The sequence below is a fragment of the Mus caroli genome, chromosome X (genome assembly GCF_900094665.2).
Source record: "Mus caroli chromosome X, CAROLI_EIJ_v1.1, whole genome shotgun sequence".
Taxonomy (NCBI): domain Eukaryota; kingdom Metazoa; phylum Chordata; class Mammalia; order Rodentia; family Muridae; genus Mus; species Mus caroli.
In genome coordinates, this window is record NC_034589.1 from 123,322,351 (window position 1) to 123,348,022 (window position 25,672).

General features: G+C 43.9%; 2 protein-coding genes and 1 pseudogene across 2 annotated transcripts in view; 1 reads left to right on the forward strand and 2 right to left on the reverse strand.

Moving 5' to 3' along the window:
- Nucleotides 1-2,980: 2,980 nt before the first annotated feature.
- Nucleotides 2,981-7,010, reverse strand: Timm8a (translocase of inner mitochondrial membrane 8A). The gene is made up of 2 exons (XM_021153464.1): nt 6,797-7,010; nt 2,981-4,005 (listed from the first exon to the last, which is right to left on the reverse strand). The coding sequence occupies exons 1-2, from the start codon at nt 6,926-6,928 to the stop codon at nt 3,844-3,846; spliced, it is 294 nt and encodes a 97-aa protein (XP_021009123.1). The 5' UTR covers nt 6,929-7,010; the 3' UTR covers nt 2,981-3,843.
- Nucleotides 7,011-7,671: 661 nt separating this feature from the next.
- The window catches only part of Btk (Bruton tyrosine kinase), a 40,929-nt gene continuing 22,928 nt past the window's right edge, over nt 7,672-25,672 (reverse strand). The window contains exons 6-19 of the mRNA XM_021152845.1: nt 24,190-24,318; nt 23,669-23,736; nt 21,600-21,787; nt 21,147-21,209; nt 20,360-20,414; nt 19,511-19,590; nt 19,208-19,335; nt 16,043-16,117; nt 15,147-15,318; nt 14,430-14,646; nt 12,552-12,616; nt 11,696-11,814; nt 10,637-10,794; nt 7,672-8,145 (exon numbers count right to left, since the gene is read on the reverse strand). Of these exons, the coding sequence (XP_021008504.1) occupies nt 8,074-8,145; nt 10,637-10,794; nt 11,696-11,814; nt 12,552-12,616; nt 14,430-14,646; nt 15,147-15,318; nt 16,043-16,117; nt 19,208-19,335; nt 19,511-19,590; nt 20,360-20,414; nt 21,147-21,209; nt 21,600-21,787; nt 23,669-23,736; nt 24,190-24,318 (1,589 nt within the window). The 3' untranslated portion in view covers nt 7,672-8,073. The remainder of the gene's footprint in view (nt 8,146-10,636; nt 10,795-11,695; nt 11,815-12,551; nt 12,617-14,429; nt 14,647-15,146; nt 15,319-16,042; nt 16,118-19,207; nt 19,336-19,510; nt 19,591-20,359; nt 20,415-21,146; nt 21,210-21,599; nt 21,788-23,668; nt 23,737-24,189; nt 24,319-25,672) is intronic.
- On the forward strand, nt 16,725-17,231 carry LOC110287026 (annotated as a pseudogene).

Consider the following 25,672-nt stretch of genomic DNA (forward strand, 5'->3'; position numbering starts at 1 on the left):
TAATACTTAGGAGCCTTGACTTGTCATATCCTATTGTCCTTTTTATAAATTAATGTACAGAAGAGACTGTCAGGAATATGCTGGATAGGCCTTCCATTTGTGAGACTGATTTTTGCGAGACGAAGGTTTAGTTATGCATGCTTTTTTCTTTTTAGATAATTTCTTGTGTGAATGGTCCAAGTGTTGAAATAATGTTTATTGGTTAAGGCGCTAAGGAATTTGCAAAATCGCTTTAGATCTTTTTTATTTAAGAATTAAAAGAGTAAGTCAAGTCCTTAATCCCAGGAGCCATCTTGGCCCTGGGTGTAGTAGCCACTTGTGCATTCCATGTCCTTAGTGAGACATTCCTATGACACAGTAATGAACCTAACCCCTTTGAATATTCTCATGGCCTCTTAGAGGACCCCCTTTCATGTAAGTGTCAAAAAGTTAGGCATTACCTTGAAAGTACTTGCTGTTTAGGAAAACCAATTAAGTGCACAGCCCTGGCCTGGATGTGCTCGATCTGTCCTGTGAGATTTGTGACCATAAAAATGAACTGTCCAAACCAGGGCTCAAATATGCTCAGTAAGTCTATGGTCTTTCCTTTGTTGTTCTTTTCCCAACCCCAGCAATAGCAACCTATGGGCTTAGGGATTGTATTGGTACTATCTAGGGTTTCTTTTACATACTTTTAACTTCATTTTTTTCTGTGCCTTTGGAGATGCTCTTTTAGTCCACACCTGTTGCCTTTTGATAATAATAGTAATATAAGATAAATACTCTAATAAGATACCTGAAGCAGGATGACTTTGTAAAATGTTGAGATGTACCTAGAGATTTGGAATCTGGGTGTTCAAACAACACATCACTGGCTGTGGCAAGGGCTCCCCTTAAAGCTACCACTTTATGACAGGTGGCAAAAGTGGGAGAGCATGGGTCTCCTGATAACTCATTCTTTGAGGAACCCGATCAGTGCCCTGCAAAACGTACCTTAATGTCACCAATAACTTAATGACTTAATAACTAAATGACAAGATCATTTCTTGTGTGAATGGTCCAAGTGTTGAAATAATGTTTATTGGTTAAGGCGCTAAGGAATTTGCAAAATCGCTTTAGATTTTGAATGACCTACCCTCAGGCCCCACCCATGGTATGTTTTTTTTGTATGAGTGCTGTGTCTCCATGCATGTCTACACCTCACATGTGTGCCTAGTACCCAGAGGCCAGCGGGCAGAGTCGGATCCCCTGGAATTGGAGTTACAGTCAACTGTAAACTGTCACGTGGGCTCTGGGAACTGAACCCAGGGCCGCCACAAGAGCAGCAGATGACCTTAACCACTAAACCATCTCTCCAACCTTAAGGTCCCATCTCTTAACTTTTCCTTTTGTTACCACACTGAGCCAAGTTTTCAGTATATGAACCCATGGAGAATACATTTAACTCCATCCAAAGCATACATTTGAGAAAGGTAAATCTGAGTAAGGCCCATATGCCTACATAGACTTACAATGTGGGATACAAGTCAGGTCTCCATCAGCCTTTGAGTTGATTATGTGCCAACAAATATAAGCCTGGAGAAGCTTTAAGAGAACTGTGCCAGTGGATAATCCTTGGAACAGCCCCTCCTGGTGAGGGAACAGAAATGAACAGAACTGCACCAGTAGAACTGAAGACAGCTAAATGTGAAAGCCCAAGACTAACAAAACCCTAGGGGTTGCTCTGATATTTCTGGAAGCGGGAGAAAATGTTATACTTTGCTTCTCCATTGTCTTGTACCTAGTGCTTTTGAATCCTGTGGTGACAAAGCATACATACCTCGCATAATGTATGACCTTCTCAATGTATTAGCTGAGCATGTGAAAACATTGAACTTCTTGCATACATACAATGAGAATATGTTGTTATGGAATGAGAAATCAGGAGGAATAATGGCAGAGTAATAAAATATATTAAGAATGAAGAATAATTTCCAGCATGGTGGCACGTCTTTTATCCGAGCACTTAGGAGGCAGAGTCAGAATCCCTTAGTTTGAAGCCAATCTGGTCTACAGAGTGAACTCCAGGACAGCCAGGACAGAGACTCTGTCTCAAAACACAGAACTGGAAAAAAAAAATGACTAAAGAACTCTCTGTGCCACTTACATTTTACCTTGACACATAAAAATTATGCCAGTCAGGTGTCTACCCTAAGTACTATTACACCAAGCAGCAAGTTATATGACGTCACACATTTGCTAAAATCAAGTGGTTTCCCATCATGCTAGGTAAAAGCCGAAAGGACTCACACTGGCCAACGTTCCTCCTTAGTCACTTTTAGTTTTATAACTTCTACCCTGAGGTACTAGGACTGTCACCCCTACCAAACAATTCTCCTTGGTACTTGTAAGGCTTGGTCACTTGATCCTTTCAGGCCTCAGCTGCTACGTTAGAAAATAACAAAGCTCTAGAAACATTTCCTAACACCCTTAGTGTGTTTCTTTCTTTCAAATTCTTTTCCGACTTACTTTTCCTTGTTTCTTAATGGAGCTTACCACACTAAAATCTTTACGGCTTTCTTACTGTCTCCCTCGGCTAGGACTAATCTCTTCAACCTTGGGGCTGCTTCTATCCAATCCCCGAGTCTAGCTTGGAAAAGGCACTTTAGTTTGTCATATATATGTATGTATGCCTAGATGTATGTATATATCACTTTTTTCATCACAGTTTGCCAAACATGCGGATATATTACAAGTGTGTATTTGTCCAGCTTCATGGACCTGCACTGGGCACTTTTCCTTTAGACTACGAGAATGTAAATACAAGAGGGGACGTCCACAAAAGCTCCTCTATCAGGGACTTAAGGTGTTAGCACGGAGTTTTTCCCTTCTTATCACCAAGTATTCTCTTCTCACGAAAACGTTAGGGACCTCTAGAATAGAAACTAACTACATTTCCCTCTTGGTAGTGAGCCCACATAAAATCGGAGTTTGCAGTTAAAAACCCAAACCAGAAAGCCTCTTCATCACAACATTGATCTTGCGAGCTTTTATTTCAGTGACCAAAAGAATGCAGTTAATGGAATCGATGACTAACATCAGGCATGCACCTCTACCTGAAACTGTTGTTAGTTCTGAACTGGCCTAAAGCGCTATTTCTTTAGGCACATCTGTGAATGTTTTGCATCCGGATATACAAAGTAACTTAGCTTCCTCTCGTGGCTGTCTGGTAGTAAGAATAGTACTCATGAGCTAGATTCTTTTATGACTAAAGCCCTTTGGATTCTCAGGCTTCCTGTTCTACCTTGAGACCATATTTTCAATTCGCGAGTTAAGTAAGTCACAGTGTAGGGGAGAGACAACCCAAGAAGTTGGATTGCAGGAACACGCCATAGGACTTTTTTTCAGCTCCAGGTCAGACGTGAAAGAAAGCTCACAGTTCAAACAGTGCCAGGATCTTTCCCCACTGCCAATTTGACTGACACAAAGATCTCCCTAAAAAAATCAGAAATGAACCCATACAAATCAAGATTTACCCTATGTGGTCCCACTATCAAATTCTAGAAAGCAGTTCCACTATCAAAATTATTTTATCAAGCAGTGAAGGGACCTTGAGAAAGCCCAGTCCCATATACAGTTATATGCATCTCACACTTTCATTTATCTGTCAATTATTGTCACATGATTAGCTTTAAAAACACAACCAAATACACATGACTCTCAACTCCCATACATAAAAATTGGTCTTTGTTCATTCTCAGGTGACAAGATGTCCCAAGACGATAAAGAAAATTGGGAGTTAATCCCCCCATAGCCATTTCTTCAACCACCTCATCAGCAGCTCTTCAATTCTTGAACTACTTTTCCAAAGAGGTAATGCTGAGATCAGTCAGAAAGGCTTTCTGAGAAGACAGGTTTGGACTTCTGGGTCTGTTCCAGTCGATTTAAGATGAACTGGCTTGTATCAATGAAGCGTTCAACGCAGTTCACAAAACAGGCCTCAGCCCGACTGTCCAACTTAGGCCCAGGCTTATCCATGCACTTCTCCTGTTCAGAACAAGAAACAGCGTCACAAGGGGTCCTTCGCTTATAGAAATAATTCTGCCTAAATCATCTGATGGGTTAATGAATTTGGGCCTGTTTTCTCTCACCTGTGGCATCTAGTTTAAAACTGTATGGTTCTGTGTGTGTGTGTAAGGGGAGTGGGGAGAGAAAGAGAGATGTAACTAGCAAGAAGACTATGATAGAAAGAAGTAAAAGGAAAGCAAGAAATACATGTGCTAAAACAACACATACACCATGATGAAACCCATGGTTTTTTTTTTAATGCTGACCAAAAAGATTAATATAAAAATTTTCACATTTGGCACCTTACCAATTGTTAAGCAATTAGACATGGGCTTACATTCCAAAGCAAGGCAATGGAATACACACCATTATCGGTCCTCGTCTGATTAAGTGGGAACTCTGGCAGAGTTTGCTCACGGGGGCCAGAAGATGGCATACCTTACATGAAAGAGTGAGAAAGGCAGCAAAAATACACAGGAAATAACCTTTTTTTCCTTTAGTTTTAGCACTTGGGAGGCAAAAGCAGGTGGATCTGACTGAGTTCAAGACCAGTCCGGACCACACAGACAAACCCTGTCTCGATGCCCTCCCCCCCCAAAAAAAAACCCACCTTTTTTCTAGATTAGGCTGTAACTCTACACACAACAATGCCTTTAAATGAGCTGTTAAAGAAAATGATTTCCAGATAAATCAGTTAGGTGCCCCAACTCAAACAAAGAAAATCTACATACTAACCTTCAGTAACTCGTTTATTTAAAGTGGTGTTGACTGTCTTTTGAGACAAGGTCCCACTATGTAGGGTTAGACAGCCCTGGAAATTGTGATCCCTTTGTCTCTGCCTTCCAAAGTTCGGGGACTGATTATCCTACTCAACACACCAAAGGTTCTGGAATCTCCTCAGGAGAAATGAAAAGCTAATGTTCTCTGAGGAAGGCTCTGTATTTCAGCTTTAAAAAAAAATGCTTCGACAATTTCCTACATGTATATGATATACTTTGAGCATATTCACCGTTATATTCTCAAGCCCCGTCCTTTCCTTCTCACCAGTTCCTCAGTCTGCTGTATGTCCTTTAGTATCCACTGAATTTTAAATCTGGGTTGCTTGCTTGAGCGTACATATAGAGTTCCTTTACTACAGCATGAGAAACTTACTCATGGCTATAACGTTGGGAAAAATAAATAAATCCCTCTCTTCTAGCTCATTCCTGTTTTTAAGGATCTCTTATTTATTTATATGAGTACACTGTGGCTGTCTTCAGACACACCAGAAGAGGGCGTCAGATCCCAGCACAGATGGTTGTGAGCCACCACGTGGTTGCTGGGATTTGAACTCAGGACCTCTGGAAGTCAGTCCTCTTAACCACTGAGCCATCTCTCCAGGCCTACTTCTAGCTCATTCTTTTATGGCTTTTCAAGATAAGAGTTTCTCTGCATAGTCCTGGCTATCCTGGAACCCACTCTGTAGACCAGCCTGGCCTCAAACTCAAGGGACAGACCTGCCTCTACTGGGATTAAAGGCAAGTATCACCATCAATCCTTAACAGCCATCAATCACACCCAACTCCCACTCAAATATAATGAACCAAAGACTTTTAGAAAAAGAATCTATCCTGTCTTGATGGAGGCAGAGGCAGGAGGATCTCTAAATTCCAAGACAGGTAGGGGGTAAAGAGTAAAGCCCTGTCTCTAAAGATACATTTTTAAAAGGATTTTCCAAAAGTTGGAGGTGATGGTGAATGACTGTAAACTTGGTATTTGAAAGGTAGGGGAAGCAGGAAGAGGAGGAATTCAAGGTCATTTTCAGCTATTCTAAGCCATCTGTTCAGTATGATGCCAGCCTGCAATACAGGAAACCTTGGGAGAGAGGGAGGGAGGGAGGGAGGGAGAGAGAGAGAGAGAGAGAGAGAGAGAGAGAGAGAGCGAGCCAGCCTCTGATCCGGAGGCAAACCAGAAGAGCACAGCAATATATGTAAGTTTACAGGAAAAGGACCAAGTAAAGCAATGTCTGTATATAGTTTGAAGCTTCTAGAATAAATTTTGTTCATGGTTCTCTCCTTTTATACACAATGCTTAAGAGTCTTTCCAATTCCAATGAATATTATCCTTGGCCTGTAAAATCCTTTAAGTTTTTATGTCAGTGGAGGGCAGTGTGCTGCCCTTGGCAACAGGAACACTTTGATCTCAGCTACAAACAAACGCCTCTGCCCCTTTGCCAAAGTCCCCTCTCCGAGCAGACTCAATTTCTCAACCTTCAAACCTTAATGGCTTGGTATTACACAACACAACGACTCACGGGGAAGGCAACTAATGTGTGTGTGTTAGGAGAGATTATGCCACTTTTATACATAATGAGAGAGACAGAGCCGCTTGTCATTTCATCAGGAGGGGTTATATCTGGGTAATCTAGGCAAATCCTGAGGAGTCCAGAAATAAGTCACAGACTCTCTGGGATTCAGCCTCCCTAAGATTCCAGGATTGGGGACTCTGATCAGTTCTAGTGGCCAGCACTAAACAACTTCAACCTCAGGTGCCTCAGAGTGCTGGGTGGGACAGCAGTGTAAGTGCGACTCCCAATCCACTGCACCGAGGGTCTCCCTGAGGAGTCACTGTAGTGCCTCCCGGCTCGGCTCGGCTCGGCATAAGGAATCTGAGAACCCAGGGTACAATCAAGACCTCCTCCCACTGGAGAGCCCCACTTCCTAGCAAGTCCCCTGGGTGCAAGGACACGGGAAAAGTAGGCACAGTGTCCGGATCTGAGTCCCGAGCTCACCCAGCAAAGTTCCGTCATCTGGTGCACCAGCTGCTGGAAGCGCTGCTTCTGCGTCTCCACCTCGATGAAATGCTGCAACTGAGGGTCCACGGCGCCCAGAGCGGAGCCCGAAGAGGACGAGGAGGACTCCATCCCGGCACGACCACGCGGGCCGAGGCGAGCACTAAAGAGACTCGCCGACCTTCACGTGTCTGGGTGACGGAACCGGAACTACAACCTCCCCCGCCCCCCCCCCCGCCCCCGCCGCGGGGACCGCCCTGTGAGCTCACCGCGTCGGCGCGGGGCTGCTGTCCCCGCCGGCTCTGTCCGCTCCCCTCGAGCCGCTGCGCTCCGCAGTCCCTACTAGCGGAATCCGCTCCCCGCAGCAACACCGTGGTAACGCCGGGCCCGTGGGAGCGAAACTCCAAAAAGAAAAGAGTAGCATAAAGGAAAGGAGGAAGTTGCTTCATCCCACGTGGTCCACTGAAGGGCCCGCCCTCCGACCCCACCCTGCCCACTTCCAAATTGGCCCGCGCTTTCTCAGCCCTGGCTTTACCCCCAAGCTAGAACTCTTCTGGCGAATTAACTAGCTACCCTTGGCCCCTGAGTCCGTTTCTTTGAGTTCTCCTCTTAATGTATGGAAATGAGGCTCTGGCTGAGTTTGTTTCTAAGTGTAAGATTTATTCAAACGATACTGTTCGCTACAGTGTGCCCAGCACTGTGGAAAGTTTGTGAATGCGTCCAGAATTCAGAGGCAGGCTTTAACAAGAGTAAGAGGGAGTGAAATGTGAGTTCTGTTGAGTTCTAGATTAGGAATACGTCAAACTAATGATAGGAAATTTTTTTGCAATTTTCAGAGAGCTTCAGAGCAGCTGTGTAATAAATTAAAATAGATAACTCTTTCCAATAATTTTATTGTATCAAAACAACCCCTCCCATTTTAATGGCAACATTCCTACCTCCCCCCTCCCCCCATCTCTTAACACTTAACCAACAAGCTGTTGGACAACTAGTGGAGCTATTTACATCTTTCCCTCCCCCAAAATGTTCCCATCCCCAATTCAGTCTGTTAGGAGTCTTGAAGTTATGGGTAATACCAGGCACAGAAATCCCTTGACCTTTGCTTAGAGCAGTATGCCGGGAACGAGAGAAGAAAGGCATTCCTAGATGTCCAGGGCTCTTTATGCATTCAGTAGGCGCATGGAAGGCTAGAGCCCTGCAGCCAGGGAACTCCTCAGGAAACATGGAATTAGGACTTGTAGGAGAGAGGAGGAGATCCACGGAGCTTAGCAGCCAGCTCAGGATTCTTCATCCATCACATCTAGAATGTTACTCAAGAGAATTTTGAAACTAGGACGTTCATCTGCTTTCTAAAACCAAAGAAAATGGATAGTGTTACAGTGTAGAATCCAGAATCCACAAGGAACCCTGGGTGGTAAATCACAAAGTGTTATGTTTATTAAGTATATACTAAATACCCAGGAGCAGCAGCTTCTAGATAGCATGCAAAGAGGAAAAAATGAAATGGGGGTCTCCATCAAGTCCTTGTGTGCTTTTCAACTTAGCAACTCGTTTTTTGTTGTTATTGTTGTTTTTATTTATTTTGATGTGCACTAGTGTTTTTTGCCTGCACATTTGTCTGTGTGAGAATATCAGATCACCTGGATTTGGGGGTATGAATAGTTGTGAGCAAGCTGCCATGTGGGTTCTGGGGATTGAAAGTAGGTCCTCTGAAAGAGCAGCAAGTGCTCTTAACTACTGAGCCATCTCTCCAGCCCACAATGGTAACGACTTTTGCCTTTGCTTCTTTCTCCCTTGCATCTCTTCCCAGAGACCAGGCAAGGCCTGCCTAGCCGAGCTTTCATCTGCCTGTTATACAAACGAGTCTAGAATTCCTCTTTAACTCATTCATTTGTTTGTTGTTGTTTTGTATCTTGTTTTTTGTTTGATTTCAAGACAGAGTTTCTCTGTGTAGCCCTGGCTGTTGTGGAACTTGCTTGGCTGACTGGGCTGGCCTTGAACTCTGAGATCCTCCTGTCTCTACTGGGATTAAAAACTTGTGCCTGGCCTGGTGGTGGTGGTACACACCTTTAATCCCAGCATTTGGGAGGCAGAAGTAGGTGGATTTCTGAGTTCAAGGCCAGCCTGGTCTACAAAGTGAATTCCAGGACAGCCAGGGCTGTACAGGGAACCCCTATCTCAAAAACAAACAAACAAAAGCTTGTTGTGGCCACTGCCCAGAACAACTCAAGTTATTTGTGTGATAAGAACAATTGTCAAATTAAGCTGGCATGCTGATTAAGACTGAGGATAAATTCAGTGCAAATTTATACAGACTACATTATTTCGGAGCTTCAAATGAAAACGGCTATCAGGTGTGCTTAGCTGGTTGACAGAACAGAACTCATAAAGCCAGGGACAACATTTAGCCAGATCCCAAATGCACTTTCTGTGATTATAAAGCTAAATGAGCAGAACATTTAACTTTACAAAGCCCCAGACTGCCTGGGATGGACCCTTCACAACTAGGGCCTTTTGCTAGTCTGACTTTAAGGTTACTAGTCTTTTGGAGATCCACAGACAGATTAAGGTTCTTTTAGAGGGCAATTAGACTAGGTTATTTTTTAGATTTTTTTTTGAGACAATGTCTCTTTACATAGCCCTTGAAGTCCTAGAACTCACTATATAGACCAGGCTAGCCTCAAACTCACAGTGATCCACCTGCCTCTGCCTCCTGAATGCTGAGGTGAAAGGCATGTGGTATCATGCCTGGCTGAGATTTGGTCTTTTTTAAAAAGAAATTTTATTTTAGATTTTTGTTGTTTGTTTTGAGATAGCATGTCACTCTATATCCCGGGCTACCCTGGAATACAAGATGTAGCCCAAGCTAACCTGAAATTCATGGCAAAACCTCTGGCCTCAAATTCCCGAGTGTTGGGACTACATAGTTGTCCCTGGTATTTTTGATAATTCAGAAAGGATTCATGACAGAATGGCTTCAATGTATCACAATTGAAGGGTCATCATTTTCATGGTGCTTAAATCATTGGTTTTCAAGTATCAGCAGATCCTGGGAAACTTGAAAGGGTTTCAGCATTTCATAGCAGATGTACCTTAACAGGATCTCTGGGAAAGAGGCCCAACAATTAATATTCCTAAAAATTCCTTAGAAGGCTGAACATGGTGGCACGTGCCTTGAGTCCTGACAATTTGGAAGACAGAGACAGGTGGATCTCTGTGAGTTTTAATTTGACCTAATCTATATAGAATGTTCCAGGACAGCCAGAGCTATGTAGAGAGACTGTCTCAAAGAAAAAAAAAAAAAAAGCTTTAAAAATCCTTAGGAATAGAGCATAGATCGCTTCTCGGTCTTTTGGCTATGATCAAGTATAGGAATATGGCATAGAAATGCATGCCTCTGACCCCTGCAATTGGGGTGAAGGCATGAGAGCCAGAAATTGAAAGTCAACCTTGGCCATATAAAGCATTTGAGGCCAGCCTGACATTCCAAGACCTGGTCTCAAACAGACACCTGCACCACACATCTGACTTAGGAAGTGCTGAAGGCCAAACAAAGGTATAATTAATGCTAGGTAAGCACTCTACCAATTAAGCTACATTCCCCAGCCCCAGCAAAGCATTTTTATAATATTGAAACGTGATCCTTATTTCCAAAATACTACGACTTCATCAGGGTGGGTATGAAAAGGCCATCAGAGGATTGGGGTGCAGCCCAGAATGAGAAAGCATGTGTAGCTAGCTGTAAGGCAGTGCCCAGCTGACATGTGACCGTGGGGAGCAGGGTCTGGGCAGCTCAATGAGAAATTGAGTTCAAGGGAATAGTGTAAGAGGGAACCTTACCTCGTGCCAGCAGCTGTACATGATGGTATATACCCTCTCTGATGCCAGATGAGGCCTGTAGAGACGTAAGCCTTGAGCAATGTGTTCTGCTGTCTCACTGTTAGTAAATCTCTCATACGGCATCTTCCCCAGGGAGTAAATCTCCCACATTAAAACCCCTAGGAGATAAAAAGGGGAAGTACACTCAGCCTTCTTGGGATCCTTGGGGCCTAATTTTTCTCGATGAACCATTAAGATTAGAATATGCTGGTTTCTCCCCTCTGTCGATTTTGCATTTGTCCAGGCTCCTGCCACAGTCGTGGCTGTCCCAACGGCTAGCAGAGCTGCACTACGCTAGCCCATTATTAGTTACCATAGAAGAGACAGACTGTGTCTTGTTTGTCTTGGTAGCTTCAGGCTCTGACAGAGTGCCTAGTACATAATCAGTATTCAGAAGCTGTTGAAGAATGAATGTTTTGTTTCCTGGGGGTAGATTGTAATTTCTAAGAAGATAGAGATTATGTCCAGTTGGTTGTGTTTGTCCCCACAAACCCCTGTGGTCCCTGACACATAAGAAACACCCAAGGATCAGATGAATGACAAGAGGAATACAAGTTTGAACTTTCCTGTTTTGTTCTTCTTTGAGCTATATTCTCTCTTCTCCTCTCCCTCCACCCCACTGTGCGTGCATGCACATGCGTGCGCGCGCTTGTGTGTGTGTGTGTGTGTGTGTGTGTGTGTTCCAGCACTTGCACCACAGCATACAGTGGAAGTCAGATAACAACAGCCTTAAGTGTTGCTCTTCACCTTTCACCTTGTTTGAGACAACGGTCTGCCTTGCTGTTTTTCTGGTACATTCTACAGACTAGCTGGTCCATGACTTACTTGTGATTCTCTGGTCTCTACCTCCTATGTGCTGGTGGGGGCATAGTGAGATTACAGATGCCTGTATTCTTCTCCATTGATTCCAGCTTTTCTGTGGGTTCTGGGGATTGAACTCGGGTTGCCAGGGCTGCGTGAGAAGCAGTTTACCCACTAAGCCATATTGGCATCCTCATCTGTATGTTCTTATCTACTTACCAAAAGCCCAGATGTCAGATTTGCTGCTGAACTTGCTATACATAAGCACTTCTGGTGGAGACCACCGGACTGGAAACTTGGAGCCTACAGAGCTTGTGTACTCATCATCAAGGACATACCTGCAAGCGATTTAAGACTTGTTACCATGAAGATTTAGAGGCTTGATGTGTGCCCATCTTCTCAGCACACACCATAAGGGCTGTCCAACTGCACACTTACTTTCTCAAAGTCTCTGCTGGCTAGTCAATGCCTTTTACAAATGTTACTTTTAAAAAAACCTCTGTTTTCTTTCTGTTTAGAAAAGTATTTATTTACCTTCTACGTGGTTGAACCTAGGGCCTTGCACACGCTAGGCTACTAATGATAAATACTTCTAACATTTTTTGTACTTTTGAGGAACAATCGAGACAGTGTCTCCCTAAATTGCCTAGGCTGGTCTTGAGTTTTCAATCATGGTACTGTTTGAGCCTCTAGAGTTGATGGGATTCCAGGCCTGGGCCACCAGTTTTGGCTCTTCCCCACTTTCTTGCAGCCTGCAGGAGCCAATAAGGATTAGACCAAGGAAGGAGTAATGGGGGAAAGTCAGTGGGTTTAGCAGATCAAGATAAGATACTGGGGAAACAGAAGAAGAATGGAGAGGGGGTAAGGGTGCAGAGGAAAAAGAGGAAAGGAAAAGAGATATCCAGCAATGAAGGCAAGGGTAAAGCTGGGGTGGTGTCTCATGCCTGGAATCCCAGTCGTGGATAGCCAAGGCAAGATAACAGTACTCATGAGTTAGGCCAGCATGGACCACATAGCACAACCCCTTTGCCAAAATAAATTTTAAAAAATGGGGAGATGAAAAAGGCACACTCACCTAGACAGGCCAAAGTCAGATACTTTCACAACTCCTTGATCGTTTACCAAACAGTTTCGAGCTGCCTATAGTACAATAGATATGTGAGACTGCATCCTTGACCTTAGTTAAAGACATAGTTTCTGCCCACCAGCATTGAGTGGCATATGTACATGTATGGTGTGTGCATATAGAGGCCAGAGGTTGATGTCAGGTGTCTTTTTTAATGACTCTCTACTTTGTCTCGAGACAGGGTCACTGAACCTAGAGCTCACTGATTGGGCCAGGCTGGCCAATGAGCTCCAGGGATCTGCCTGTCTTTCCCCAGTGCCCTAGTGCTGGGATTACAGATATGTGCTGTCATAGTGGCTTTTATATTGGTCCTAGAGATCTGAACTTGGTGTTCTGTTTTTTTTTTTTTTTTTTTTTTCAATTCTATAGGCACTTTACCAGCAAAACTAGCTCCCTTGCCTTTTTTTAAGAGAGGGGAGGAAGGTCTTTTATTTAAAATATTTATTTATTTATTTATTTAATGTATGTGAGTACACTGTTGCTGTCTTCAGACACACCAGAAGAGGGCATCCAATCCCATTACAAATGGTTGTAAGCCACCATGTGTTTGCTGGGAATTGAACTCAGGGCTTCTGGAAGAGCAGTCAGTGCTCTTAACCATTAAGCCATCTCTCCAGCCCGAGGAGGGGGGCCTCTTATTCTGTACTCCAGGCTGAACTCACGATATAGCTCAGACTGTCCTCAAACTCACGGGAATCCTCCTGTTTCAATCTTGAAAGGGCTGGGATTATGAGGGTGAGGCCGCACATTTGACTGATCCTGAGAAATTTTGCTGCATTTCCATCATATGGAGAGCAACCTGATACACAGTCCTAAACCAAGCCTGCAAATAATTTCGTTCATGTGGACAACTCCACTTCACTAAGAGAATTCCGAAGACACAGCCAACGAGCTTGCATTGGTTTTGGTCTTTCTGGCAGGAAGACTAGGACAACTTGAGTCTCCACCTAGCTGAAAGAAACAGAGGCAACAACTGATACCTCCAGGAGCTAAGTGGGCAAGAAAAGAGTGAAGTGGGGTGAGTGGAGACCACAGAAAATGGGAACACACAGGCTGGGTATGAAGGGAAGAGCTACACCCCACCTCCAGGTGACGATTAGCATGGGCAGTGAGATTGTGGGTCCTGTTTTCTCAGATGGTCTAATTTTTCAAGAGAATCTGGAATGTACAGTTGTTTTTCAAATGTACAATGACCCTCTTTAGGTATTTGCTAACTATAATAAAACAGTTTTTGTGCTCAGTTAGTAGAACACTTGACTAGCAATCATGAAGCTCTGGGTTCAGTTACCAGCACTGCATAAGCCAGGGCTGGTGGTGCATACCTATAATACCAGAACTTGGGAGTAGAGAAAGAGGGATCAGAAGTCCAAAGCCAGCCTGGGCTACATAAAACCTTACTTTAAAAATAATATAATATAATATAATATAATATAATATAAAATAGAAAGAAAAGAAATCATAAAATCAAATCAAAGAAAGAAATGTATCTATGGGTTATATTTGTAACTCTGACATAACCAAATAGTGGCTTTGTATCAGGAGAAGTTCCACTGGAAAATACAGAATTGCTCTTCTGTTCAAGATCTAAGAGTGGGTGCTGTTTCCTCATAAGTGGCAAGGACTCAAGGTAAGTGGCAGGCCTGTTGGAATTAAGGCTAAAGACAAATGATGGGCTCAACTGTGGGGTAGATGCACACTTAACCTGTAATGATTTCTAGAGACAATCTAAATGCTGACACCTGCCACCCTCCTCAGCAGTGGACGCTCTATCGCCCAGCGTTCATTATTCCACCCCTTGATCCCCACCCAGTCCTTCTGAGGGCTCACCAGGTCTCTATGAAGGAACTGCTTCGACTCCAAGTATTCCATTGCTTCACAGACATCTTTGCACATCTCGAGCAGCTGCTGTGTCTGGAAGCGGTGCCGCATCTCCCTCAGGTAGTTCAAGAGGCAGCCATTAGCCATGTACTCGGTGATGATGAAGATGGGGCGCTGTTTGGTGCAGACGCCATACAACTGCACTAGCTTCTCATGGGAAAGATTCCTGTAGGAGAGGCAAGTCTGCATCTTGCCCCTGCACACTAGTCATAAAGGGGCAGGGTAGGAAAGGGCTTGGCCTAGCAGAGAACATTGACTATGGTACCATAATAACAGGGTTATTCTTTCCTTCCCATAACAAATCCCAAAAGTGCCTCAAATGTGGGGGTGCGCAGGGGTTTGGAGTCTATCCAATGAACAAGAAACAAGCCCAAGCTTAGAAAAACATTAGGTAAAACTATAGTCATCATTTCTTTCAAAAGTCTAATATTGTCCATGTAGCTCAAAATGCTACTGAGAAGGTCCGTAACACTATTCTCAACCAGTATCTAAGTCAGAGAATTGATTACCTTAGCAGTTCTGTAAGGTAACCCACCAAAGGCAAACCTCAGACCCCTATCCCAAGATCCTCACACTGTAAGCCACCTTAGACCACAGTGCGCTGACTTGTAGTTCCCAGGTTCCTTCTACAACTGGATTGAGAGTTGAATTTAGGATGTAACTCACATCATGACTTTGGCTTCTTCAATGAATTCATCCTCCGACATGGAACCTTCTCTGATCATCTTGATGGCCACATCATATTGGCCCCTCCATTTCCCATATTTCACGACACCGAATTGTCCAGTCCCAAGCTCCTTCAAGAAGGTGAGGTCCTTTGGATCAATTTCCCATGATCCTACCAACAAAGACTTGTTGTGATTCTTTGAGGGGGGGGGGGCATGTATATATAATGACTGCAATAGATAAGATTCCCTACTAAGGAATAAATAGGAAAAAACATTAAAGGGGATATTCTCAGGAGTACTAATCCACCTCTCTTTATTCAGGCAAATCTCCAGGGAAGGGGGAGGATTACTGGTTGGAGGAATCCAGAAATTTTAGTACAAATTGGCCAGGAGGCAAGAAGATAGCCCAAACGACTTTCCAAAATTCATTTACGACAAGGTTAATAATGACAGTTAATAAACTAATGAATGATATTGAATTTTTTATATGATAAAATAAACAGAGCTGGTGAGATGGCTCTGTAGATGAAGGTGCTTGCCACTAAGCTTGAAGACACGAGTTTGATCCCCTGGACCTATATGCTAGAGAGAGCCAACTCCAGCTTGTCCTCTGACTTATGCGACTGCACTAATGCATATGTGTATTCACAGGCCCAAGAAAAGAAATGGAGAAAGTTAAACCATCAACAATGAATCCTTTTAGGAATCTGTTTTTGCAGTCCCAGAAGAAACCACTAGAGGGAGAAAATTTCTAAATATCTTGGTTCTATCTAGCCCTTCCTAGCGACAGCTGCCACAGAACAGTACATCTTAAGAGTGTCCTAAAAGGCAGGGTCTGCTGAGGTGGTTCTTATAACGGCCAGTTCATCCAAGTCCACAGAAATAAGTAGTTACCATAGCCCAGGCCTGCAGTAGAAGGCGCGTTTTTGTTTTGTTTAGACACAGGATATTTCAGCCTGGATATGAGGCCTGAAACAGAGAGGTCACAGTGTCAGCATAGGGGCTGGGATTCCTTGCACATGCCCATCACCTTAAATTCTCACAATTCTAGTATGAACCTTTCTAGTTCATTTTGAATTTCAGAGGATCTCCACTAACCCACAAGTGTTTTCTGATGGTTTCTCCCTTCACCAAAATTTTTGTGGAAAAAAAAAACAAAAACAAACAAAAAACAAACAAGGAAAATAATAATTGAAATATATTCCCTATTGTTGGGTATAGTGGTTCACACCTGTAATTTCTTTAGTCTAGACACTGAGACACCGAGGCAGGAGGATTGTTCTGAGTTGAGGCCAACCTGTGCTACATAACAAGATAAAAAGAAAGTAAAAATGGAAACAAAGGCTGGGCGAATGTCTTTAATCCCAGCACTTGGGAGGCAGAGGCAGGCAGATTTCTGAGTTCAAGGCCAGTCTGGTTTACAGAGTGAGTTCCAGGACAGCCAGGGCTACACAGAGAAACCCTGTCTTGAAAAACAAAAACAAAAAAACCAAAACAGAAAAAAGAAATTTCCTTTTTTTTTTCTTCTGATATCTTAGTGGGGCTGCAGTGGTCCACAAGACTCCTGAGCTTCACCATGGTGCCCAAGGATGACAAGAAGAAGAAAGATGCCAGAAAGCCAGCCAAAAAAAGACCTAGTAAATAAATCTGGTGGCTAGGCCAAAAAGAAGTGGCCCAAAGGCAAAGTTCAGGACAAGCTTTTTTCTTTTTTTTTTTTNCTGCCTCTGCCTCCCAAGTGCTGGGATTAAAGGCGTGCACCACCACGCCCGGCTAGGACAAGCTTTTTTCACCTCGTCCTGTTTGACAAAGCTACATATGATAAACTCTGTCAGGAAGTTCCCAGTTATAGGTTTATTACTTCCGCCGTGGTCTCCGAGAGCCTGGAAGACTCACGGTTCCTTGGCCAGGACAGCCCTTCAGGAGCTCCTTAGTAAAGGACTGCTCAAGCTGGTTTCAAAGCACAGAGCCCATTTACACCAGAAACACAAGGGGTGGAGATGCCCCAGCTGCTGGGGAAGGTGCAGGAACAGGTTCAATCAGCTGTACATTTTGGGAAAATAAAACTTTATTGAATCAAAAATAAGCAGGAAAAAGCATCTTGACTCAGAAGTTTATTCCCTCCTAGAACTGAGTGAATTGCAAGGGTACGTGGTAGGAACACTGAATAGCTGCTAGTGAACACGCTCTGATTCATTAGTCACTGTATCATCGTATCTTCACTTAGCACCAAGTAAGAAGTTAGTCCTCAGATGGGGAAGTGGCTCAGTGGTTAAGAGCACAGACTGTTCTTATAGAGGACCTGAGTTCAGTTCCCAGTACCCACATAACCATAGTTCCAGGAAATCCAGTGCCTCTAGATCCCATAGGCACCTGCTCTCTCTTCTCTCTCTCTCTCTCTCTCTCTCTCTCTCTCTCTCTCTCTCTCTCTCTCTCTCACTCATACGCACACAAACACACTTTAAAATAATAAATATAAATGGCAGATGAGGAAGAGAAATAGTCTTGCCAGTCCCACTATGCAAGCCTGTAATCCCAGCTCAGGAAGCTGAGGCAGGAGAATCAGGAATTCAAGGATAGCCTGGCCTACAGAGTAAGTTCCATGCCAGTCTTAACAACATAGTAAGAGCATGCGTAAAAATAAAAGGTAAACTGTCCCTTCCCACATACATTGCCTGGGCTGCACAGTAGAGTTGGCTCTGTTGGTGGGGGCATGGGTGAGCCAGCCCCAAGGGTGTGAGACAGGAGAGCTGGCCCCACCCCTTGACTGGGAAAAGTGGGAGAGCTGACCCTGGTGATGCAGGTGCCAGAGACTGGGTTGGCTGACCAGCTCACATGTTTCCCAGGCCCAGATCCAGGGCTCTGAGTTGGCCCACCCCAACATCCACCCCATCTATGGAGATTGTGGAGGGGCCAGTCCTACAGATCCCAAAGCTGCAGGATCTCCATGACAAAGGGCAAAAAATAGGATTTCCGGGGCTGGTGAGATGGCTCAGTGGTTAAGAGCACCAACTGCTCTTCCGAAGGTCCCGAGTTCAAATCCCAGCAACCACATGGTGGCTCACAACCATCTGTAATGAGATCTGATGCCCTCTTCTGGAGTATCTGAGGACAGCTACAGTGTACTTACATATAATAAATAAATCTTATCCAGTATTGATAGTGTAGCAGAAGCTAGAGGCCTTGAACCAGACCAATGGCTCATTGCAGTGAACATTTGCAAGCAAAGCCGATTAGGGGGAAGGGTATACTGCTTCCAGGGCCAGATTTTTTTACTTCTTTGTTTGTTTGTCTTTCATTTCTATTTTTATTTTTTGCTTTCTTTTGGGAGGGAAGTTGCAGGGGTGGAGGGCGGATATTGAAGGGATGGGGAGATGTGTGAGATTGGGGTGCATGATGTGACATTTATGAAGAATTAATTAAAAATTATAATTTTTTTTTAAAAAGCAAAGCCAGATGTGGTGGCACATGCTTTAATTCTATCACTGGAAGGCAGAGGCAGAGTCAAAGGCAGGCAGATCTCTGGTTTACAGAATGAGTTCTAGGATAGCCAGGGCTCCATAGAGAAACTCTGTCTTGAAAACCCAAAAGAAAACAAAAGTAAAAACAAACAGGACTGAGAGAGTTGCTCAATGGTAGAACACTTGCCTAGAGTGTTAGGTTCAATTCCTTGGCACTACATAAAAATAAAAAATAAAAATAAGCTGGGTGTGGTGGCGCACACCTTTGATCCCAGCACTTGGGAGGCAGAGGCAAGCAGATTTCTGAGTTCGAGGCCAGCCTGGTCTACAAAGTGAGTTCCAGGACAGCCAGGGCTACACAGAGAAACCCTGTCTAGAAAAACCAAGAAAGAAAAAAGAAAAATAAATAAATAAATAAATAAATAAAAATAAAAGTCAATGTGTATGTGTGACTACATCTTGACTCGAACCCTGTTCAGCGTCACAGGGACTAACTTCCATAACTAATTCACACTGCTTGGTGGGGCTACTTTCTCTCTCCTTGTTTTGAATTGCTTTCCTGGGTGTTTGCAAGCCTTCTCTGCTGCCTGCAGGCACTCACCTGCAGAGTTATGTTGATGGTAGTTAATGAGCTCAGGGATGGTGCTGAAGAGGTGTTTCTCAGCCAGATAATACTGGCTCTGCGGTGTGGAACACACAACGTAATGGCGGATCACCCCTTGAGGCTCCCTGAGGAAATTATATTCAGTCAGTAACTTGGGAACAAGATACGGAAGGACCTGGACAATGAAGTGAGGCAAGTTTTATGTTTAAGGCTGACAAAGTGAAAGAGGCCAATCATCAGGAAGTGTTGGGAGGCCACCCTTAACCTTTGACCCCATATCACTGGAACCATAACACTTACCCAGTAGATTTAGCAAACACAGACACGGTGTATTTTCCAGCTTTGCTGGAGTCTCTGACAATGAAACCTCCTTCTTTCCCCTGAAACAACAAAAAAGAAGTTCACTGTAAAAGAAAATGATGTTTTGTTGGGAATTGGTTCTAATGCTTTGTTTTATTTCGGCTCCTAAAAGCAACACGTCCAGACCCGAGGATCCCTGCCCCAAGCTGGCTTTGATTGATAATAAAGAATTGCCATACAGCCAATGGCAAGGCAAGGAGATGGGACCTTTAGATTAAGTGGGCAAGGGACCAAGAGGGAGAGAAAGGGGGAGAATCACACTGACTTGGAGGCAGAGGGATCAGATTTAAGAGCTGCAGGAGAGAAACCATCTAGCAATGTAGGTGGAAAGGGAATACTCGGGGGTGGGGGTGGGGGTGGGGGTGGGGGCAGTGCCCAGAAAGTAATAGGGCAGCAAAGATAAAATATACATTTAGAAGATGTTAAACCAGGAATACTTGAGGGAAGTGTGTACTAGCCGAGGGGAGGTTTCAAAGTGCCCAGCCATTGAACTATCAATCATTGATATCACTGATATCAAGGCATATCAAAATTAGCTGGCTCCAGGAGCCAAAGCAGTTTAACAGATTCACTGCTACAGTGTTTATGTCTGCATCCTACCTGGCCAAACAGTGGAGAGAGAAAATAGAATACCCCTGATTTTCTGCTCAAGGTCCGTGCTGGAGCTGCAACCTCTTCACTTTTAATGGGTCAAAAGGTCAAACTGGGAGCTCAGTTTAAAGTTGGACCTAATTCTGGGTTTTGCATATTGTGTACAGAGAATGCATTTTGCTTGCGGCCTGAACTCACCTCTTGCTTTAGCAGTTGCTCAGCTTGACTTCGAGTCATGTGCTTGGAATACCACCTGTAAAGAGAGAGTGCTTGGTTGGCTTCTAGGCCAGATCCAAGTGTCCTGGACATTAGAGCACCCTCTAGGGCTCACTGGTACTATAACTCCATCACGTCATTCAAACACTATCAAGGATCTATCAGTCATCCACATTGCCTACTCTAGCCCTTCTGAAGCCCAAGTCAGCACTTGTGAATATAGAGAGTAGAGGGCAGACAGAATTGATAGGGAAAATATTAGGGACTGGCTCACTCAAGGGCAACCCACCCACTTCAGTGATGAGAGAAGAAAGGACACTGGTTCAGTTTTGGTGTTTTCATGTTTTCAGATGTTTTCTCTGAGAGTTTCAGTTCTTTGAATGAGATTCTTCTGAATTGGAGAGTCTGAGAAGCTCTCTAGCACTGTATGTATAGGGATTTGGGGATGGGTATCCCAGCAAGATAGACATACTAATTTGGCATGGGGGCATCAGTTGCCTGCATTGGTGCTAATTTTAATATCAATCTTGAAATAAATAGAGCTTGTTAGAAAGTATGGTTGTTTAAAAAAAAAAAAAAACAGGCAGGCCACAGTCACATCCACCTTCAATCTCAGTGCTCAGATCAAGACCATTCTGGCAAGTTCCAGAACAGCCAAAACGACAAAGAGAGACCCTGGCTTGAAAAACAAACAAACAGAAGTATTGAAAAGTATATACTCTACTGTTTCTCCTGGAAGGTTGTGTGTGGAGAACATGAGCATACTCACTCATACATCTCTATGGAGTCCTCGGCTTCAGTGACGTAGTTACTTGGGATGTAGCCTTCCTGCCTGTAGAGGTGACAATATGATCATGCAGTGCTTCATTACCCTCAGGCAGACACATTCCTGGACCCGATTCCCTGAGCTCAAACAAAATCTCAAATAGAGATAGAAATATAGCCATTAAAGAAGACCACGTCTCTAATGCCTAATTCAGCCAGGGAAAAGTGGAGCTTCTCAGCTTTGGCATTATTCCAGGAATCACTGCAGATGTTCTTACCGGTAACAGATGTTGCACACTGAGCTGTTCATTGGGAAATACTTAAGAGAGGATGTAGTCATTGTGTTGTGAGGAGAACAAACTCTGATCCAAACACGGGATAGGAGAATCATATTGCAGTATTTTGTGTGCAGGTGGAGCGGGCAGGCAAAGACTTAGGAGGGACTGCAGGAACTCACCCATTTTTATCTCGTGCTCGCCACCACGGTAGGTTGCTCTCCTCCAGGATAAAATACTCCTCGCCCTTTCGCAATTGTAAGTCATTTGCATTCATTGGCATGTAATCATAAAGGGCCACGACCTTTTTCAGCTCGATTGTGGAGATTGGTGCTGCTGTTGGCTCCGGGGGGAGCGGTTTTTTCAAGATCTGGGTGGTTAGGAGGACAACAAGTAGTAGGAGAGAAAGAAAGATTGGTTACCTGTCAAGCACTCCCCTCCTCCTTTCCAACTTTATGGTTTGCAGAAGAAAGAAACCATCCTAACCCATCTCAGGCATAATCCATATTTTAGTCAACACACATTCCACAACCATTTGACCCTCAAGTAGGTGCTCCCGACTTGGGAACACATGCAGGTCACCTAAGGAGTATTTCAACACTCTTATCTTCAGGAAGTTTCCAGCTGACTACCTATAGCACATTTTCTGGGAGTAGGACACAGACATTAGCATTCTTTATCTGAGACCTGGAAACCTGTTTGGCACTTAAGTAGTACATGGACCCAGTAACTGATTCAGAACCTCAGACTCCTTCTTTGCAAAATGATTATAATAAAACCCCCTAAAGTCAAAATGGAGTCCCAAATCAACATTTTTAAAATTATATTTATTCTCTGTCTCCCCATGTGTGTGTGTGTGTGTGTGTGTGTGTGTGTGTGTGAGTTCATGTATATGTTTTACAAGGTACACATGAGTTCGAGGCCAGCCTGGTCTACAGAGTGAGTTCCAGGACAGCCAGTACTACACAGAGAAAGCCTGTCTCGAAAAAAAAAAAAAAAAAAAAGAATCAAACTCAGGTTGTCAGGTTTGGTGGCAATTGTCTTTACCTGACAACCCATCTCAACAACCCCCCAAAAATCAAACTTTGAAGTAAAATGTTAGCCAGGGATAGTGAAACATGGATGTAATCCCAACACTCAGGAGACAGAGGGAGGTAGATTAAGAGTCTGAGGCTAGCTAAACATAGCACCACACATCTGTAATGCCTGCACTTGGTAGAGGGGTGAAGGAAGATTAGCAGTTCAAGACCATCCTAAGCTAGATTTGAGTACGTAATGAGAACCAATCGTAAAATGAAAAAGGGAATAAGAGAAACACATGGGAAGTAATGATAGTGTCTAAATGTGACTCGATGCTATATTCTTTTCACCTTACTGTATGTTTGAAAATACTTTTGATTGAAAACAATAAACTGGGCATGGTGACCTTTAATTCCACTACTCTGGAGGCAGAGGCAGGCAGATCTCTGTGAGTCTGAGGTCAGCCTGTCTACAAGGTGAGTTCCAGGGCAGCCAACACTATAGAGTGAGGCCCCATCTCAAAAACCAACAAACAAACAAACAAACAAAGTGATCACATTAAATAGCTGCCAAGAGCTACTTGATAGCCCTTGTCTTACTGAAGAGGAAATCTAAGTAGATGGGCAGACCCTTTTGCTCAGCACAATACCAGTGAGTACTCCCAAATTCTAGGCAAGTCTAAGACTCTCATGTGTGCTCAGTGTTTGATAATATTTGTTGTTGTCATTTGAGACAGAGTTTATCTGTGTAGCCCTGGTTGTTTGTCCTGAAACTCACTCTGTAGACCAGGTAGGCCTCAAACTCAAGAGATCCACCTGCCTCTACCTCCCAAGTGCTCAGATTAAATGTGTGCACCACCACTGTGTGCGTGTGTGTGTGTGTGTGTGTGTGTGCTCGCGCGCGTGTGTTTGAGACAAGATCTCTTGCTGTCCTGGAACTCACTCTGTAGATCAGACTGTCCTCACAAAGATCCACCTGCCTCTGCCTCTGCCTCTGCCTCTGCCTCTGCCTCTGCCTCTGCCTCTGCCNTCTGCCTCTGCCTCTGCCTCTGCCTCTGCCTCTGCCTCTGCCTCTGCCTCTGCCTCTGCCTCTGCCTCTGCCACTGCCTCTGCCCCGTCCCTAACCCTCCCTTTCTCCTCTGTCAAATGCTGGGACTAAAGGTGTGTGCCACCATGCCCAGTGACAACAAATTTTTATTTAACCCACAGTTGTATGTAATTTCCCTGTATACCTGATCTTCCTCTGGGGTAGGGGGAAGAGGCTTTTTCGTTTTTCGATGAGAACTCCCAGGTTTTAAGCCTGTAAAACAAGAAGCCAGTGGTAGTGTAAAATGCACTTTAGGTGGGGGCCCCGAGACAGGCTTGGTCCTGGGCGTTACTGTTGTATTGCTGCCTTTATGCAACTCAGAAAGAGATTCTTGGTGCTTAGTCACACAGCTGAGCATAAAACCAGCTGATTTTTAGCCACCATTAACTAATTCCTCCCCCTAGCGGTGAAAATGTGCAAAATTTGTGTGGTGTCCTTAAATTTGACAGACTCTTGAGAATGTGATGGAAATAATGTCAAAGGAAAGAGAAATCAGTATGAGGACCCAGTTATATGAAGCCTTGGGTTCCATTCTCAGCAACATACACGCTTTCTCTCTCTCTCTCTCTCTCTCTCTCTCTCTCTCTCTCTCTCACACACACACACACACACACACACACACACCCCAAAGGGAGGTAAGGGAGTTGTATTGATTAGATATCTTACTTCCATTCCTGTTCTCCAAAATTTGGCAGCCCATAGCATTCTTGGCTGTCTGAGAGCAGCAGAGATACTGTCCATCAATCCAGAAGCAAGGATGGTATTTCTGCACCAGGTCACTATTGTACCGGATTACTGTTGCAAGAGAGAGGAGAGACCACATAGAACATGCCAGAGAATATGCCATCTGCCTGTTTTCTCTTTGGCAGGAGGGTTGAGCAATAACTAGTCTCTCCCCTCAACCACTCTTGAGGGACACAGAAAGCAAGCAACCCAGTTGGTTCCCAGGCGTTGCCTGGCCTGCCTGTCTGCACGGACCCAAAGCATTTCCTTCACAGTAGTCTTTAGTGGTCTGTTATAATGAGTATCCTCCAATCAACACAACAAGATTAACTGATAGCTCCAGAACTCAATGACAAAGATATTATCTATGTTTTCTCGGTATTCATTATCTCCAAGGCACTTGTGAGTTTTTGAGTGCTGTTTGTTTGCCAGATGAAGGAAATAAATGTGCCCAGATTCAACTCATTCCATATTTTAGCACACCAATTTCCTGATTCCCACTTTTTTTTCTTGTTTGTTGATACAGAGTCTCACTTCGTAGCCCAGGCTGGCCTAAAATTCATGATGTGGCCTAGGGTAGCCTTATACACAAAATTAATGACCTCTGTCTCAGTCTCTCATGTCCTGAGATTGCAGGTGTAAGGTACTCTGCCCGGATCCTGAGCCACAGGATTTAGTGGCACCTGCCTTATGCAGAAGTTATATAGCATTAGGCTTTCTGTATATATAGAATAGTCATCAGAGCTGAGTTTGAGGGACATTGCAAGTGAGTCTGCCTTTAGGAAAAACCAAACACACATACAAACCAAAAACCACCAAGCTCGCCAGCTTCCTTGATCACTGACTAAGACAGGCAAGTGGGGGGGGGTAATCTTATTGCTAAACATATATACACAATTCCATCTCCCTCACAGAGCTGGAAAGCAGGCTCAAAAGAATCTCCCAGAAGTCAAAGTAATTGATGCAAAGTGATTTGCATATAGGAGTGATTACTGTTCATAATTCATTTATTCACTGGTATCTCAAGAACCTTACAATGTAGTCAGTTTCAAAAGGATGTCTTGTCTTGTTGGGTTTTGTTTTGTTTTGATTTTCTTTTCTTTTCTTTTTTCTTTTTTTTAGAGAGAGAAAAAAATCTAAAGTTGGGTAAAGAGGAGTATCTCAGTCAGATTCCGGGAAGAGTTGCAGAAGGGAGAACACATGATCAAAGTTTATTGTGTGAAAAACAATTTCATTTTGAAAATGTGTCTAGGGCAGGGCAGACAGATGGTAAAAGTACTTATGACTGAAGCCTGGCAACCTGAACTGTGTTCCCAGACTTAAAAAGCTAACTGTGGTACAAACCTGTAACTGTAGCATTCCTACCAAGATGGATGTTAAAGAGAAGAGAATCAAGTCTGAAAGTAGAGACAGGAGAATCCTCCAG

Excerpts from the sequence above, each read along its gene's own strand:
- Timm8a (XM_021153464.1), bottom strand. The coding sequence starts at position 6,928 with ATGGAGTCCTCCTCGTCCTCTTCGGGCTCCGCTCTGGGCGCCGTGGAC. Across the intron at positions 4,006-6,796 it reads AGATGACGGAACTTTGCTGG|GAGAAGTGCATGGATAAGCC; the intron begins GTGAGCTCGGGA and ends TGTTCTGAACAG.